Source organism: Pollachius pollachius, assembly GCF_949987615.1.
Source record: "Pollachius pollachius genome assembly, chromosome: 5".
Lineage (NCBI taxonomy): Eukaryota > Metazoa > Chordata > Actinopteri > Gadiformes > Gadidae > Pollachius > Pollachius pollachius.
In genome coordinates this window covers 5,375,027-5,390,096 of record NC_136938.1, presented here as the reverse complement: position 1 = coordinate 5,390,096, position 15,070 = coordinate 5,375,027, and the positions used below count along the sequence as shown (strand labels likewise).

Here is a 15,070-nt window from a genome sequence, read left to right as displayed (position 1 = left end):
GGGGGGGAGGGATGAGAGGGGGCGGATGAGAGAGGTGGGGGAGGGATGAGAGAGGAGGGGAGGAATGAGAGAAGGGAGGGATGAGGGGGATGAGAAGGGAGGGGAGGGAGGGATGAGAGAGAATAAGAGGGAGCGCGGTGAGAGCTTCCCTCCTTGTGTGTCAGCCGCCGTCAGCCCAGCCCTTAGTTGTGTTTATTGTCACGCATGAAGGCGGCTGCTTTAGGCCCGTCAAGGGCTTTCTTCCACGCCGCTACCGCCTCCTTCCTGCCGCTCAATGGGGTTCATTTTTAATGATGGCGGGAGTGGACAGTGCCGTGAGAGACACACCCCCCACCCCCCTTCCACACACACACCCTCACTCACACACACACACGCACACACGCACACACTCACTCTCACACACACTCACACACACACACACCGAAACCCGCCACCACCCCCCACAACTCTCGTCTTCAAAAACGCAGAAAGAAACCTTGAGAGATGACTCGAGTCTTTTCTGATAACAGCCACTTTTCTTTTCACCAAAGTTGCCGTTCCTCGCTCTCTTCTCGCCCGCCCCACCACCCTCTCGCTCGGAGCTGTCAGCGAAATATAGCTTATATTCAACTTAAGCTTTCAAACTGAAGGCTCGGTAAACAAGGGGGTAAAAAGAGGTTATATATAAACGTTATATATATATTTTATTTTTTATGGGTTTTCTTTTTAATAGGAGTATATTGGCGGGTTTGCCTTCTTTTGTTTTGGCTATTCATATCCACACACTGATTCAAACGGCGCTGGCTTTGAAATGCGTCTGGATCTCTTCATGCTAATTTCAAACCACCTCAGATCTCGCACGCTTAATAAACTATTTGTGTTGCAGTGGCTCGGTTTTCTTACTCTCTCTTTCTCATTCTTTCTCATACCGGTGTCATGCGAGACCTAGAGTGAAAAATAGAATAAATGAAGCATTGTTGTTTTTTCCTCAACTATAGATCTTCAAAGTAAAAGCCCAAGAACAAAGGTTCTTGTGAGGCTTGTGAGACTGTGTTAATGTGTTCAGTGTGGCTGCTCGGTGGAGCACTCTTTGATAATGGCCTTCTCTCTCTCTCGCTCTCTCTCTCTCTCTCTCTCTCTCTCGCTCTCTCTCTCTCACTCCCGCTCTCTCCCTCAACCCCCTTCTCTCTCGCTCCTCCTCACACACTCAGAAATGTCCCACACCCGACCGAAAAGCGACAAGTGTATAGAAGATCCCAAGAGTGAAGACAAGAAGTCCAGAGCTCTCATAAGGCAAGTCCTCCTTCAGCGTGAGCCACTCAGAGTGTAAGTCCAAAGGACATGAACTACATGAGGCCTCATGTTCCTGGAGCACTGGGAGCGTACGGATAATCAAATCGATTTCAAAGCACGAGGGAGTCGTTTAAACCAGAAAGAGTTACAGTCATTACTGGAAACCAACCCCTAACACATTTAAAAGAACTCTCTGCGCTCATAAAATGAAATGAAATCCCCTCTTTGATTCCCAGGCTTGTTTTTTTTTCCGCTTCAAAAAATAAAAACGACAAATCCTGAGTTCTCGCCCTCTTCGTCCCACAGACGGGCCGTCACGGGCGGCGGCTGCTGTGCCCGGCCGTCCCTCCCCGGCGCCCTCATCGTGCGGCTCAGCGAGCACACAGCCGGCCAGCGTTGCCGCCTCACCAGAACCGCCGCGCCCCTCAACGCCCACAGGCGCAAGCACTCGGACCACCATGCCCAGCCCGCCGTCCCGGCAGCCCAGCCCGGCCGGCCGCCCTGCCAGCCACACAGCGTGGACGAGAACCTGGAGCGGAGGAACCACTACCTGGACCTGGCTGGCATCGAGAACTACACCTCACGCTTCGGGACCGGTGAGTGGATCCCTAGGCTGAGAGAGAGAGAGAGAGAGAGAGAGAGAGAGAGAGAGGGGGTAGAGGGAGGGAGAGGGAGAGGGAGGGAGGGAGGGAGAGGGAGGAAGAAAGATCAGAGATCAGAGAGAGACAAAGAGTCAGAGCAGAGAGAGAGAGGGAGGGAGGGAAGGAGAGGGAGGAAGAGAGGGGAAAGAGAGACAAAGAGAGAGAGAGAGAGAGAGACAAAGAGAGCGATCAGAGAGAGACAAAGAGACGGAGCAAAGAGAGAGAGTGACGGGGTTGAGAGCGAGAGAGAGAGAGAGACAAAGACAGAGCAGAGCAGAGAGAGAGAGAGAGAGAGGGAGCGAAGGAGAGTCCGCCTGCTCTTTGATGATCCTCCAGGGTCCCTAATTACCGCAGCACCTGTTTAGAGCCAATGGCTGAACTGCGAGCCCATTGTGAGGCGGGCCAGAACCAACATCTGGGCCCGGGCAGCCACAATACGTCAAGTGTTCCAGGCCACGCCGCTCCACAGTGCCGGCTCTCTGTAAGGAGCCGCCTTGATCTGCCTGTCAGCGATGACAGGGTGATTATTTGAATGCGTGCCCCTGTTGGTCCGGTGCTAACAGAGATCCGCTCGTCTTGTCTAGTAGAGTTAAGGGTGTGCGCTCATACACGGGGTGGCCGTGGGCACGGGCCTGCCAGCAGCACCACGGGGCTTTCCAGCTCAGGGTTATTAGTGAGCAGCTGGCCGAGTGGTTCTTACGTAATAGCGTTCTGAGGGTATTTTTTATTCTGGTTTGCTCGCTGTAGATTTGAATAACTGTAGTGTCCACAGAAAGAGGGAACGGTGGATTTTATGGATCTAAACTGGAGCCTGACCATCCGTTTCTTACTGTACTTGATTTTGGTTTCATACACCAAACTGCATTTAAAGGTGACAATTATACCACCAGGTGTGAGTGTGTTAGCCAATACAAGCCATCTTGAAAATCTGCATCTTCTGACATCATAGGTGGGTGTGTCCACTTCGATGTGTGACGGATAACGGCTAATCACACTCACACCTGGTGGTCTAATGTGTCACCTTTATTAATAATAATAGTAATAATAATAATAATAGTAATAATAGTAATAATAGTGATTGAAGCGTTTTAGTCTAACGCCTGTATCTCCTCCTCCTCAGCCACCAGCGCCGAGCCCCCCAAACCCGAGCCCACCCAGACGCGGCCCACCAACCAGGCCCGCTCCCGCTCCCACGAGCCCCAGAACGGCCACTCCTACCCCCCCCACCACCGGCGCTCGCAGGCCGCCGCCGAGCCCGCCATCCCAGAGAGCCCCTGCCCCGCCCGGCTCCGGGGCCCGGACCCGGGGAAGCACGGCGGCCCCCGCTCCCCCAAGACCCAGGGCCGCCCGCCCCCCGCCCAGCCCGGCGCTGGGGGGCGGGCCCTGAGGAGCCGCGGCACGCCCCCCGCCCCGGCACTGTCCGGCCTGGCCCCGCCCCACCAGGCCGCCGCCCCCTACCGCAAGCACAAGCAGCGGGCCAAGGAGAGCCAGGGCTGCCGCGCGCTGGGCCCCGTCGCGGCGGCGTCCCCCCCGGGGCCCGCGGGGGACAAGGAGCCGGCGAGGGAGGTGCCCGGCGGGCTGCTCTACGACAGGGGGCTGGGGCAGGTGGTGCAGCGGCATGAGCACCACCACCACCACGAACACCACCACCACTACCACCACTTCTACCAGTCCTGAGGCCTCGACGTCGCCACTCGCCCTCGGAGGCCTGGCCGCGCTGGGACCCCAGGGGTCCGGTGATAGACAGCCAGGACTGTAGCAAGTGGCCCCGCGGAGGTGGAGCCTTGGAGGGGGAGAGACCAGCAGGAACCCTGGGGAGGTCAGAATGGTCTCAGGGAAGGGGGATGCTGGTATCCAGTGTTGGGGAGGGGCGTGGTCTGGACCTCACACGGCCAGGGGCGTGGCACTTCAAGGCAGCCTATCAGGGGAGGTCGGAGGCTGAGAAGGGGAGACCACCGAAGCGCTGTCACGGTCCGTTCAGGTCTACTGGATCCGTTCCGGTTTCATGATTTTGCCCGATTTGTCGTATTGTTCTGGTTTCTAAATAATTTTGTAATATATCTCAAACTGTGTCGAATGCTACAGGGTGGAAAGTGAGATGTCTTTGTCAACATAACATATATTTTGAAACATTTATTTTCTAACAAACTCAGAAGTGCAGAAGTGCTTCCTGCATCGAAGCCGAGAGTCGATGCTGAGGAGCTAAGATAGATGGTACATTTCAGTGGTGCAGCTCACAAAGCTTCCATATGACCCATAAAACAATTCATCTTCAACACGTGCATTTTAAGTGTTAGGTCCACTGTGGATTTTGGGCATATTTATATGTAATTATTTCACACCATACTGCCAATGGAAGGGGACCGAGGATCGCACTTCGGTGGTCTACTGAGAGTCTGAACCCTGGCAGACCGTCTGACCTTACGGCTCCCGTTTCTCTGCCCAGAACCAGATCCCAATCTAGAACCAGATCCCAATCTGCTTCAGAACAAGAACCAGATCTGGTTCAGAACCAGATCCCAATCTGGTTCTGAACCGGTTCGCTCCGAGCACAGACACATGATCATTTCTGACCTAGGAGTCAAGTTGTGTGAAACGGATGGAATATTAGGAGGAAGAGGAGGAGAAGATGAAGAAGAGACTGATGTACTGTATATAGGAATAACTAATATGAAGGAATATACTAAGTGAACATGGGCACAGTGTGTCTTGAGTGTTGTGTGTGACATTATGACTGCTGGTGTGCATGTTGGCGTGCACAATTATTTGTAAGGGTTTGTGTGTGGCTCTGTGTGTGTGTGTGTGTGTGTGTGTGTGGCTTTGTGTGTGTGTGTCTGTGAGTGTGTATGTGTGTGCATGTATGAGGTGAAGGAATCTGTTTGCGTGTGTTCTGATACCTGTGCCACTGTTGAAAAACCACTTGAAGCCAGTTTAAAGGTGCAGTAGTATTTGATGTGTGTCAGACAGGAGTTGAAGCTAAACTATATATTAAGAACATAAGACTCCAGATTCCCCGAAAAAGCAAAAATGAAACTGAAAATGAAAGTTTTTTCTTTGTTTGAGAAATCCCAAATCTGCTGCTACCTCTAATTGTAATTTTATGGTGACATCGAATCCATGTCGACATGTTCCTTTTAAAATGACTTTTTTTTGTAAAGATGAAATGCCAAGCTCAATCTGCAGTATATAAGTGCTAAAAAGTTCCTTTAATTTGGTAGCTGACTTATTTTGTACATATGTTATGTACAGTTGTTATAAAAATGGATAAGCTTTATTGACAGTGTGACAATATTGAAACATTTTTGTATTCACAATTTTATGCTTTCATTTCTCACACAGGTCACATTTTGTAAGACCACTAGCAGTGTTGTTTTGAAAAGAATATTGTAAAACACATCATATGATCGTCATTGTTGTAGATACAGTAAAATCTGACCACTACAGACTAGAAATGGTCCAAGCTGTGGCTATACCAGAACTAACTTCGCAGCCTGCCGGTAATGATACCCAAATGTTCAGCTCTCTATGTAACAGCAGGACTCTGTACCAATGGCACTTTTATTATAAGAACAGGGAAGCTAAGAACAAGGAAAGCACCTTGTGAAATACATGGGTGTCATTGGCAGTGCATATTTCAAAAGGCATATATCAAACATGTTTGTATTATAATCTGGTTATTTATATAAGATGTTATGTGCTAGGCTTTGTGTTCTGCATTAGGATTCATGATGAATAGCCTTATAATACTTAATAATATATGGTCTGACTCCCAACTCTGAAATCTGTGTTCATTGTGCGTTTACATCTTTACTGAGAATCTGTGTGACTAAACTGACTAATCGCTTAAAACGATGGCCCGTTTATTGCCATTTTTAGAACAGTGTATACAAAAAACGCTTCTAACAAAATACTTATTTTGAAGATTCTGTGTTCAAGCTATTTATTTATTAAAAGCTCAATGTTCCTATCTATGAGTTTAAAGATAAATTAGACACGAAGGAACTAACATGTAGTTCCTCTAATGACTTATAGGTGGTTCAATGTGTAGACTAACGTGTAGTTCCGTTAACGGCCTATAGGTGGTTCACTGTAGAGGCTAACGTGTAGTTACTCTAACAGCCTATAGGTGGTCCGTGTTGGTTGGATAAAGTAAAAAAAGTAAATTCGAAAAAAAAGGGATTTAATTCTCATAAAATGAGACTCATTACTTTGTTCTTTTAAGATGTCAGTGGTTAGTTCTTGCCTATATTATGTATTTTGATACTTCCCGTTTGACAGTTTTATTTAATTAAAAAGTTATTAAGGATTGAATATTAATGATATTGAAATTTTGAATATAGAAAAAAATCTTAAAAGATGGTGCGGTCCGTAGAACGCAAATCAACACCCTCAAAACGGTCTTGTGGACAACCAATAAATGTCGGGTCGTATTCTTTACCGTCTCTGCCCCATAACTAAATAAAACGTGTGTAAAACCCAGCTAAAAAACTATGAAAACACCGGCTTGACCGCCAACAACCATCCAAAACAAACCCACGTTGTCGAAACGAAAGACCTATTCCACGACATGATTGGTCCGAGCGCCTCTCCCAACCGACCTATCAGAGCGAGCTGGGCATCCTGCCCCTCTGTGGCCCCGCCCCACTCCTCTCGGCCCACTGCTGTCATCCGGCTTCAGAAGACCTGTGTCTCCCGGTGCGACCCGCCGTGTCCCCCAGCTGTCAGGGGCTCTATCAGCGCAGCATGTGTCCCCCCAGCGCCCAGCCAACCAGCCTGTGTGTCTGTGACTTGGACTGCCTGGAGGGGACCAGAGGCTTTCAGCTGTCATTCCTCCGCTGGTGCTGGGTGACCGGTAGTGGCCTCCTCCCCACAACCACCAGACCCATAACTCACTCCCCTGTCTCTGTCCCTGTCTCTTCCCCCTGTTTCTGGCGCTGTATCTACCTCTGTCTCTACCCCTCTGTCTCTACCCCCCTCTCTCCCGTCCCTCCCGTCTCTCCCCTGTCGCTATCCCCCTCTCTACCTCTGTCTCTCCCCCCCCTCTCTGCCTCTGTCTCTGTCCCTGTCTCTCCTCCCCCTCTAAGCCCCTGTCTCTCCCCGGTCTCTACCCCCGTCTCTGCCCGTGCTTCTCCCTTCCTTGGACAGCGTGCCCAGTTCCGTCCGCGTCTTTGATCCGTCGAATACGACCACCGCCAACATCCTCGTGTTCCTGACGAGAGATTTGAGGCTTCCTGCGACCCGATGTGAGGTCAAACTGCATATATAAACTCTTTATCTCTCTCTATATATATAGGCTGACCGAGGCTGGCTGCGGTGTGGGTGTGGGTGTGAAGGGCCCGGGGGTGTAGATGGTGTAACGGCGACCACAGGTGTGTCGACACCACGGTGGAACCCTGGTGTTTTCTTGTGCCTTTGGAAGTTAGTGGAAAGATTTCGTTTTCTGGAGGTACACACATACTGCTTTCTCCCTGCTTCACATGGCCACCGTCGCACACATTACACAACAACAACAACATGTATTTGTCTCTAGCGCTGCCAGCGTTGGCTCTCGGCTACCCGAGAGACGGAAAGAAACGGTCTAAGAAGCCCGAGAACAATCCATTACGAGTGAATTACAGATCGGTACCAAACAAATTCGGTTGGAATGAATTCCTGAGGACTACCGGGGCCCGCAGTTAAACAACAACGAGTTGCTCATGGCGGTCCAAACTGAACACACCACATTAGAGGTTAGTGCGGCCTGGCAGTTTAGTGGGATTCCGTGTGTTCTGGACCCACAGGGAATGCAGTGAATGCCAGGCCTGTCCTGGATCTCCCCCCCTGCGGTGCGGGCTCGCAGCTGCAGGCTGCAGTCTTTTAAACAGAGGCACCAGGCAGACGGGACGTCCCATGGGACCCCGTCAACCAGCGGCCCCCTTCCCCAGGGGGGAGGGGGGGTCCCCGCAACACAGCTGCACCTCACATACCGCAGCCTTCCCCACCGCACACCGCTTTTACGGCGGTATCTCCGTCTGCTCCGCAGCACCATAACTCTTTTTGTCAACGTTTTTCACCCCCACCCACGAAGCCTTCTGGGTGTCGACACCCACGCCTGACCCGGGATCACGGAAACGGTCGCGGGGATAAATTAGAGGACAGACGAGGACTTGGAAGGCTGCCCGGTCTCTCAGGGTGGTCCCGGTTCAACAACGTGCTCCTCTCTGCAGCGTCGGTCGATTCAAACCGCCAGTAGTGTTGACTTCCCTTTCCTTCTGGTAATTGTTGTGATCTCGTTAGTGCTGCTGCTTCACTTTCCCTCGACGATCCTCTTTGTCGTTTTTATGTGTCACACACGGAGCTTGATCACTTGGTTGTGTGGTGGACCGTGACGTTTGGGTCATAATCGATAGCTGATGTTGAGGTGAAAAGGCCGTCCACCCACTAAATCGCTCTAAGGATTCAGCCATAAATACTCAGCCATATCAATTAGAAATCGGCCTTCATACAACTATATTAACATATACATTTCTATGTCAAATGTAATGGATACCAATTCAATTTAAGTGTATGTCTGCTGTAGTTCTATGTGTGTGAGTGTGTGAGTGTGTCACCCTAACCAAAGTCAAATGACAAAACGACAAAGCTCCAAGACTATCTCTGCCTTGTGCGTTTGAGCAGCATAATGGAGCTGAAAATGAAATTCTGCTCATTCAAACGATGGGGCTTTGTGAGAGTCCCTTCCATGAGGTAATCTGCAAATTAGGCAATGATGCAAAGAGACCTGGTGTGCGTGTCTGCGTCTCTGTGTGTATGCGCGCGCATGCGAGTGTGTGTGTGGGTACGTGCATGTGTGCGTGCGTGTGTGTGTGAACGTGAATTGTGTGTGTGTGTGTGTGTTTGTGTGTGTGTGTGCATTTCAGATTCTATCCCTCCTACCTACGGAGCCCCACAAGCTTCCCGAATCTCCCTGCCCACAGCTGTTCCTTGACGCCACACTCTACATGCACACCCTCTTTCATCCTGGGCTCAGAAGCTTATCTGGGTCCGGGCCAGAGCCCCGAGTGGTCTCCTCCCTGGCCGTCTCAGATGCAGCATTTTTAAATAGAAGTGCCCGGGAAGCCAGTGATACCGCGATCGCCGTGACAAGCCGCCTCGTCTCGCGCACATGTGGCATCTGGCGGGTATTGTGTCCGCTTCTCTTCATTCGTTTTGAGCTCGCAGAAGCTTCCGTCACGCCGCGACACCCCGGTGGGCTCACATCAGGACCCAGAAAGTAGCGAGCCGTACTTCAAACGCTCGCCTGGGTTTGTCTGGTTTGCGACTAAACATCGGAACGTTACGACTAACTTTAAGAAATGGACAATACTCGTTTGATCGTTGCTTTTAAATGCCTGTCTATTAACAACCACAGTCTCTGGCCCCCATGACTACTAAAAGTAGACATATTGTTGTCTGTCCGGCCGTCCGTTCTTCCATCGGTCCGTCCACACATGTCTGTTAAGTATTTGTTAAACCGTGATTCAATATGAGCTTGAATAAAGTAAACAAGGTTAAAAGACCAAAGAGACCAAAGTCCTTTCCTCCATCCATCCTGCTTTCCCAGAACACCTCTCACGGCAGCACCACCTGCTCCACCGCTGAGGTCTTGATTGATTTCGCTGCTGCTGTCCAGGAGTGCGGAATCTGTGGAGGCCAGTGGGTTAGTAAGTTGCTGTGCCAGCTGAGAATGCATAATTTATGAGAGAGAACTTCCCACTGTTTTACAGCAATTACAATGAGCAATTACTGTGCGGTGGGCCTTCAGAGACCCTGCACGCACATTACACTAAAAAGAACTAGCGGGCAGCCAAGCCATGGGAGCCATGCTAGCACACAGCACAGCGGTACTTAGGGATAAAATATGCCGTGCTTCTCCTTTACTTACAGTTAACATCCTTGACTGTGTGCTGAAGAGTAATTGATGCATTTTCTATTTCCGCTGGGATCTATAGGAAATCTTTGAGTACCTAGGGGTAAATGATTAGCGGGCTTACAGAGGATAGACTGGAGGAGAGGTGAAGGTTGTGGTCTGGCTGTAGTGAGGCATGGGATAGAATGGTTGGTTTAAGGGAACAACTCAATCCAGCATTGCATCAATCGGGGGGGGGGGGGGGGGGGGTTGTTGAGGGTCGTTTTCTATCAGCTGAAGGCCGTTTTAATTACTCACAATTATGCTCTTTAGTAAACACACGGTTGTTATGGATGTTGTGTCTGGCTAAGTAGAAGCATGTAAATGAGGTCAATTTGTTGCTGCAAACCTGCATCACTTAGGTTTGAAAGACCGGGGTATATCGTTGACTCGATGTAGTGATGGGACCAGGGAATGGGTTAACCTAGCGATTGTTAGTGCTTGGCACTTGGTTCTATGAACATCCTTTTACTGTACCGACAGCGGTATATTGTTGTTTCTCTTTCTTCTGAAAAATATACTTATTGTAAGTCACTTTGGATAGAAGCGTCTGCTAAATGCCCTGCATGTAAATGTAATCTTCAGGAGAAGTCAGGGACGAGGGGTTCATTTTCCTTGAAAGTGATTCATGTGTTGATCCGATTGATAAGAGATTCTTCTTCAAAGGCTTCGGCAGGCCTTGTTACTGTATGTTGCGTTATTGGGATAACAGGGTGGGTTACAGACCATTCCTCCTGTTGATGATGAATAAAGCGCATTCTCACCGGTATTGATATAAATACGGGGAAATTAAAGGCTGGCGTAATTTGGTGTTTCTGCTTTGTTTTGGGCAGATAGGCGGAGCGCTTTGAAGTACAGGGCTGGCCCAGCAGAGGGCGATCCTCTGTAGTGGCAAGATGCTAAACGCTGTTGATGAGAAGGACATGAGGTAGTCTATTACAAATACAGGAGCAAGAGGGGAGGAAGAAGAAGCAAATCCAATGATAATGTACATCTGTTCCAGGGAATTGATGGGCTTTGAACATGTTTTCATGTAGGATAAGCAGGGTTCCTTTTCCTTACAGTCTCTCAGAACTTCAAAGCCGATTCACTTTGGATAATGCAAATGATCCGAATGTGCCGGCTTCAAGAGCATGAAGAGACAGAGAAAAAAGACCATTAGAGCTAATTGGGCATGGCGGTCTTTTATGTGTGGGGAAAAGGATAAAAATAAAGCACTCCAATTATTGTCAAGTCCACTGAATTTGGAAACAAGCTGACAAAAGTGCTTGAGTTCAATACGGCTGACCTAGTAATCATTCGCAGTAAATGTCACTTTCCTCTGTCGACATTTGCTCTCCACTCACATAGTATATCTGGTAAATTGACAATTGTTTAGGACTGACTTGTCATGGACAATCTCTCAATCACATTAAACTGCTGCAGTGAAGTTTATAGCGATTCAGCCCATTTGCCCTTTCCCTATCATCTGGATCATAAAACACAGCCTGGAACAGGCCCTTCACATCAAGGGCTGGTAATGTCTTTTTGTATGTTTTTTGCAGTTTTGTATATATTTATTTGACATTGTATTTTATTTATTTGTTGGGTTAACAAGTTGATTTATTTAGGACTATGACTCTCTTCTTTGATGGACCAAAAAAAACGTGAACTAAAGTTGTACATCGTAAACAGAATGTGTTCAGTGCACGGATTACTGTTAAAACTGAACCTATCCTAGTTTGTTAGACTATTAGAACATATTTGCTCATATCTGTGCGGAAATTGCAAACATATTCTCATTATGTTTAAATGTTGACATACTTTTAACGTCACATAATTACAGCAGAACAACACAATCTGTGTTATTACTTTTCCAAATGAAACACATCTTATAACTCTAAACATAATCAAAGCCACTACAATTTATTGTGCAATAATATATAAATAGGCATAGCGCTAGACTAGGAAATGAATAATAGATGAACATTCCTTCAAACAACAAAACTATGTAAACACTCACCAGACACGTTTTCGCAATTAATGTTTGATATTTGAAAATCTTTGAAGAGTATCTCCTTCTTTGCGTTTGTTCTATGCTTAAAGTTTAGGGTATGGTGAAGTGCCTCTGGCTTATGATAAACTGTCTCAAAGATACTTGAGCCAGTGCTAGTGGTATCAGGATAAAGCACTAGGCCTCAAGTTCAGCTGTGAGGGAGCACCAATAATTAGGGGGCCATCCTGCCTCCACTTCCTGCGCTTCCCCCCCCCCCTCCCCTCCCCCCCCTCATGTACCCTCACACAGGACTCTCTCTTACAAGTCAGTTGGCATTAGAGTCAGGTGAGCCCTGCGATAATATAGCTATCATTAGCTTGCTCACCCCTCCGATGGCACCCGCAGGTGTTGTGATGTCAAATGTCAGCTATTCCACAGCTATGTTTGCTTGCAGATTGCCTTTTGCCACGCGGACATGATACTGTATGCACTGTAGGCAAACGGGCTCCCTGTGGTGAACTGGTGTTTACTATGGGAAAGCAGTCAACAGCTCAAGGCTGGCAATGTTTTGGCTCGGCCAGAAGGTCCTGTTGCTGCAAACATGCCGTCACGACTGAAAGTACCCAGATTCAACTCCCGAAAAAAGGAAAATAGTTTGGATTGAGAAGCACTATCTACTTTGTTGATAGAAACATTTCTATGAATCTTTGGTCTCTGTTGAAAAAACGGTTTCTGTTTGTGTCATCATCATTTCACACTTGATCAGAGGGAGTTTGTCAATACTCCAGTGCGTCACCAGTCCTGTGATGTTTAGTACTAAGCGCAGCATCAGCGTTCCCCCGAAAACAATCCATTTTATTTCCTTGCCTAATGCGCAAGACTTGCTGTTAACATTTGCCGCAAGCAGGAATGCCAAAGACACATGAAACAGAAAGAGAGGAACAACGCAAATTGCTGCAACATTGGATAAAAGCAGAAACAACTGGTTTAGATTGATGCCAGATGGGCTCTTGCAGACATTTGTGTGTGTGTTTATGTTTGTGTGTTGTATTCCATATGTCTGTATACCGGTGTTAAAGAGACAGCTGTTAAATCGTTTTTCCATGTGCCATACCCTCAATTATTTACAGTGTTAAACAGTATTCCCACAGCCATCATGCTACAGTAGTTTACTTCAATATGGCAAAAGCATGAATGGTATAGGCAACCTAAAGACTGTCCCTGGCTGCACTTTGGTAACAGGAAAGTCAGAATTCATTAATTGTAGACAAGGTCACTGGACGAGCCATTGGACAGTTATGGCTACGAGGATAACATTAGAAAGTAGTGTGAACCATAGCGATAAGCCATACTTAAAACATGTGTGAACTATCGCTTCAATGTTTGTGGTCGGGCCTTAGTTAATGGGCATCGTCTGAACCAGTTAAACTTCTCCATGCTTACCTGTGGGCTGGACTTCAGGAAGCTGTGTGCGGACTTCTGGAGACGACGAAGGACTCGGAGCCAGCTCCTGAAAGTTGCATGGGTTTTTAGCAGATCATTGGCGCCCTTTTCTTTTTGTAACATCAAAGACAGCCCGGGCTCTTTGATGTGGCAGCATGCTGTTTAAGGTACAGAGTGAATGAAGAGATGTCAAGCTGCAAGGTGCCTCTGTAGTTTACGTCTAGTGCTGCAGCGAGCCGCAGATGAAAGGAGCAAACAGAGTTTGATAATGAATGTCCAACAAGTAGGACCCATCTCAGCCTGCGCCCAGCTCAGCAGGGGGGGCTTCCAGCGCCAACCGAGAGCGCAGCACCCTGGACCCCCCGGGGGGGCCGCTGGAGAGCAGGCACCTTCAGAGGACCTTGGCGCTCCCCCAAACACAGGAGGGGACCCTCCGAGGTACGCTTTAATCCTCCTCTCCATGAAACGCGGGCCGACGACACGCTCACGCATGCCCAAACGTTGTGCCGCAGTGCCGCGAGGATGCGCGCCCTCCAGGGGGTCTCCGTCTCGTACGGCCACGCCCTAATCTGCTGCATAGTGTCCCGGTCTGAGTCCTCTTCCTTTGAGAACTTTCTAGTTTTGATTCTGAAGTACACCCTGGAAGAGGTCTCAGGTCAGCTCACTCCAATAGTACAATGCACTCTCGTTAGGTTTTACCGAGGTTCAGCAGATCTGAGGCAAAACAGAGATAGCAGGATGGTAGGCGGTGTTGAAAGTATCTTGTATCCCTCTGGGAAGAGGAATTTCTGTTATACCAGAAACTTGGAACAAACCATAAACATTTTTTTTATTAAAAATAATAACTGTAGTGCCCACGATGTCCATTGTTTCTTGGTGTGAATCACCCTTGGGCTGTTTATATACACTTTTATAAGTTGAGAAAATGGAATGTCCAGATGAGATGAACAAATAAAAATATCTTCATTTATTAACAACCCTGGTTCCATAACAGATTCAACCAAATATTTCAAAAATAAAGATTAAGGCAAAATAGAAAGAAAATAACGTTCTTAGTCAATGCACGCAAAGGTCTTAAGACTATGCTCTCTCGGCCAAATCACCGCAAAAGGTCTTGAGGGGTCCTTTAATCACTTGTAAGTATGATGTTTCATCAAAGCTACAAATTTAAACTACTTAACAAAATTAATTGGTTTTAAATAATTAGGTCCTAATGTTTTTTAATATGTTTTATGTTCCAATAATCTGACGCCAATATCTTAACCTGCATTAAGGCAATAGCTCTATCTAGTGGTTGTGCCTCAGAACTGCATCCTTTTGGCCATAGGCATTTTCTGCTATTAGACCGATATTAGAACTGTTACCTTTTCACCAACAAACCAGGGTGAAACGTAAGCGCTGAAGGCTGCACATAGACCGAGATCACAGCACAAACTAGGACGTTGAGACATCTGATACAATAATCAATAAATAAAACTTAGTTTAGTCTTTCTCCCTTGCTGCTTTTACAAAGAAACCCCGGAGGAGAGGCAGCAGAGCAGAGATCCCAGCTGGACCACCGCGTTGCTCCTGGCAACCGCATCACTGGTCCTCCTAGTGTGGGCTTTACATTTCAGACAGCGCGAGAAGACGGTGCAGGGCGATGGTGATGAAACCCTGTGTTTTTCCATCATATACCCATCTCCGTTCCGTAGTATCACACAGGCCATAGAGTATTACCAGGAGTTTCTACAACAAGGTTCAACTTCTTGAACCTCCATGACATAGTTGTTTGTTGACACAGTAGATAGTATTCATGACCCCAGTATGATC

At 48.0% G+C, this 15,070-nt stretch overlaps 1 protein-coding gene across 1 annotated transcript in view; it reads left to right on the top strand.

Moving 5' to 3' along the window:
- nkd1 (NKD inhibitor of WNT signaling pathway 1) overlaps nucleotides 1-5,548 on the top strand; it is a 34,178-nt gene extending 28,630 nt beyond the window's left edge. Inside the window, exons 8-10 of the mRNA XM_079736464.1 lie at nucleotides 1,191-1,272; nucleotides 1,579-1,868; nucleotides 3,034-5,548. Of these exons, the coding sequence (XP_079592590.1) occupies nucleotides 1,191-1,272; nucleotides 1,579-1,868; nucleotides 3,034-3,590 (929 nt within the window). The 3' untranslated portion in view covers nucleotides 3,591-5,548. The remainder of the gene's footprint in view (nucleotides 1-1,190; nucleotides 1,273-1,578; nucleotides 1,869-3,033) is intronic.
- Nucleotides 5,549-15,070: the final 9,522 nt, after the last annotated feature.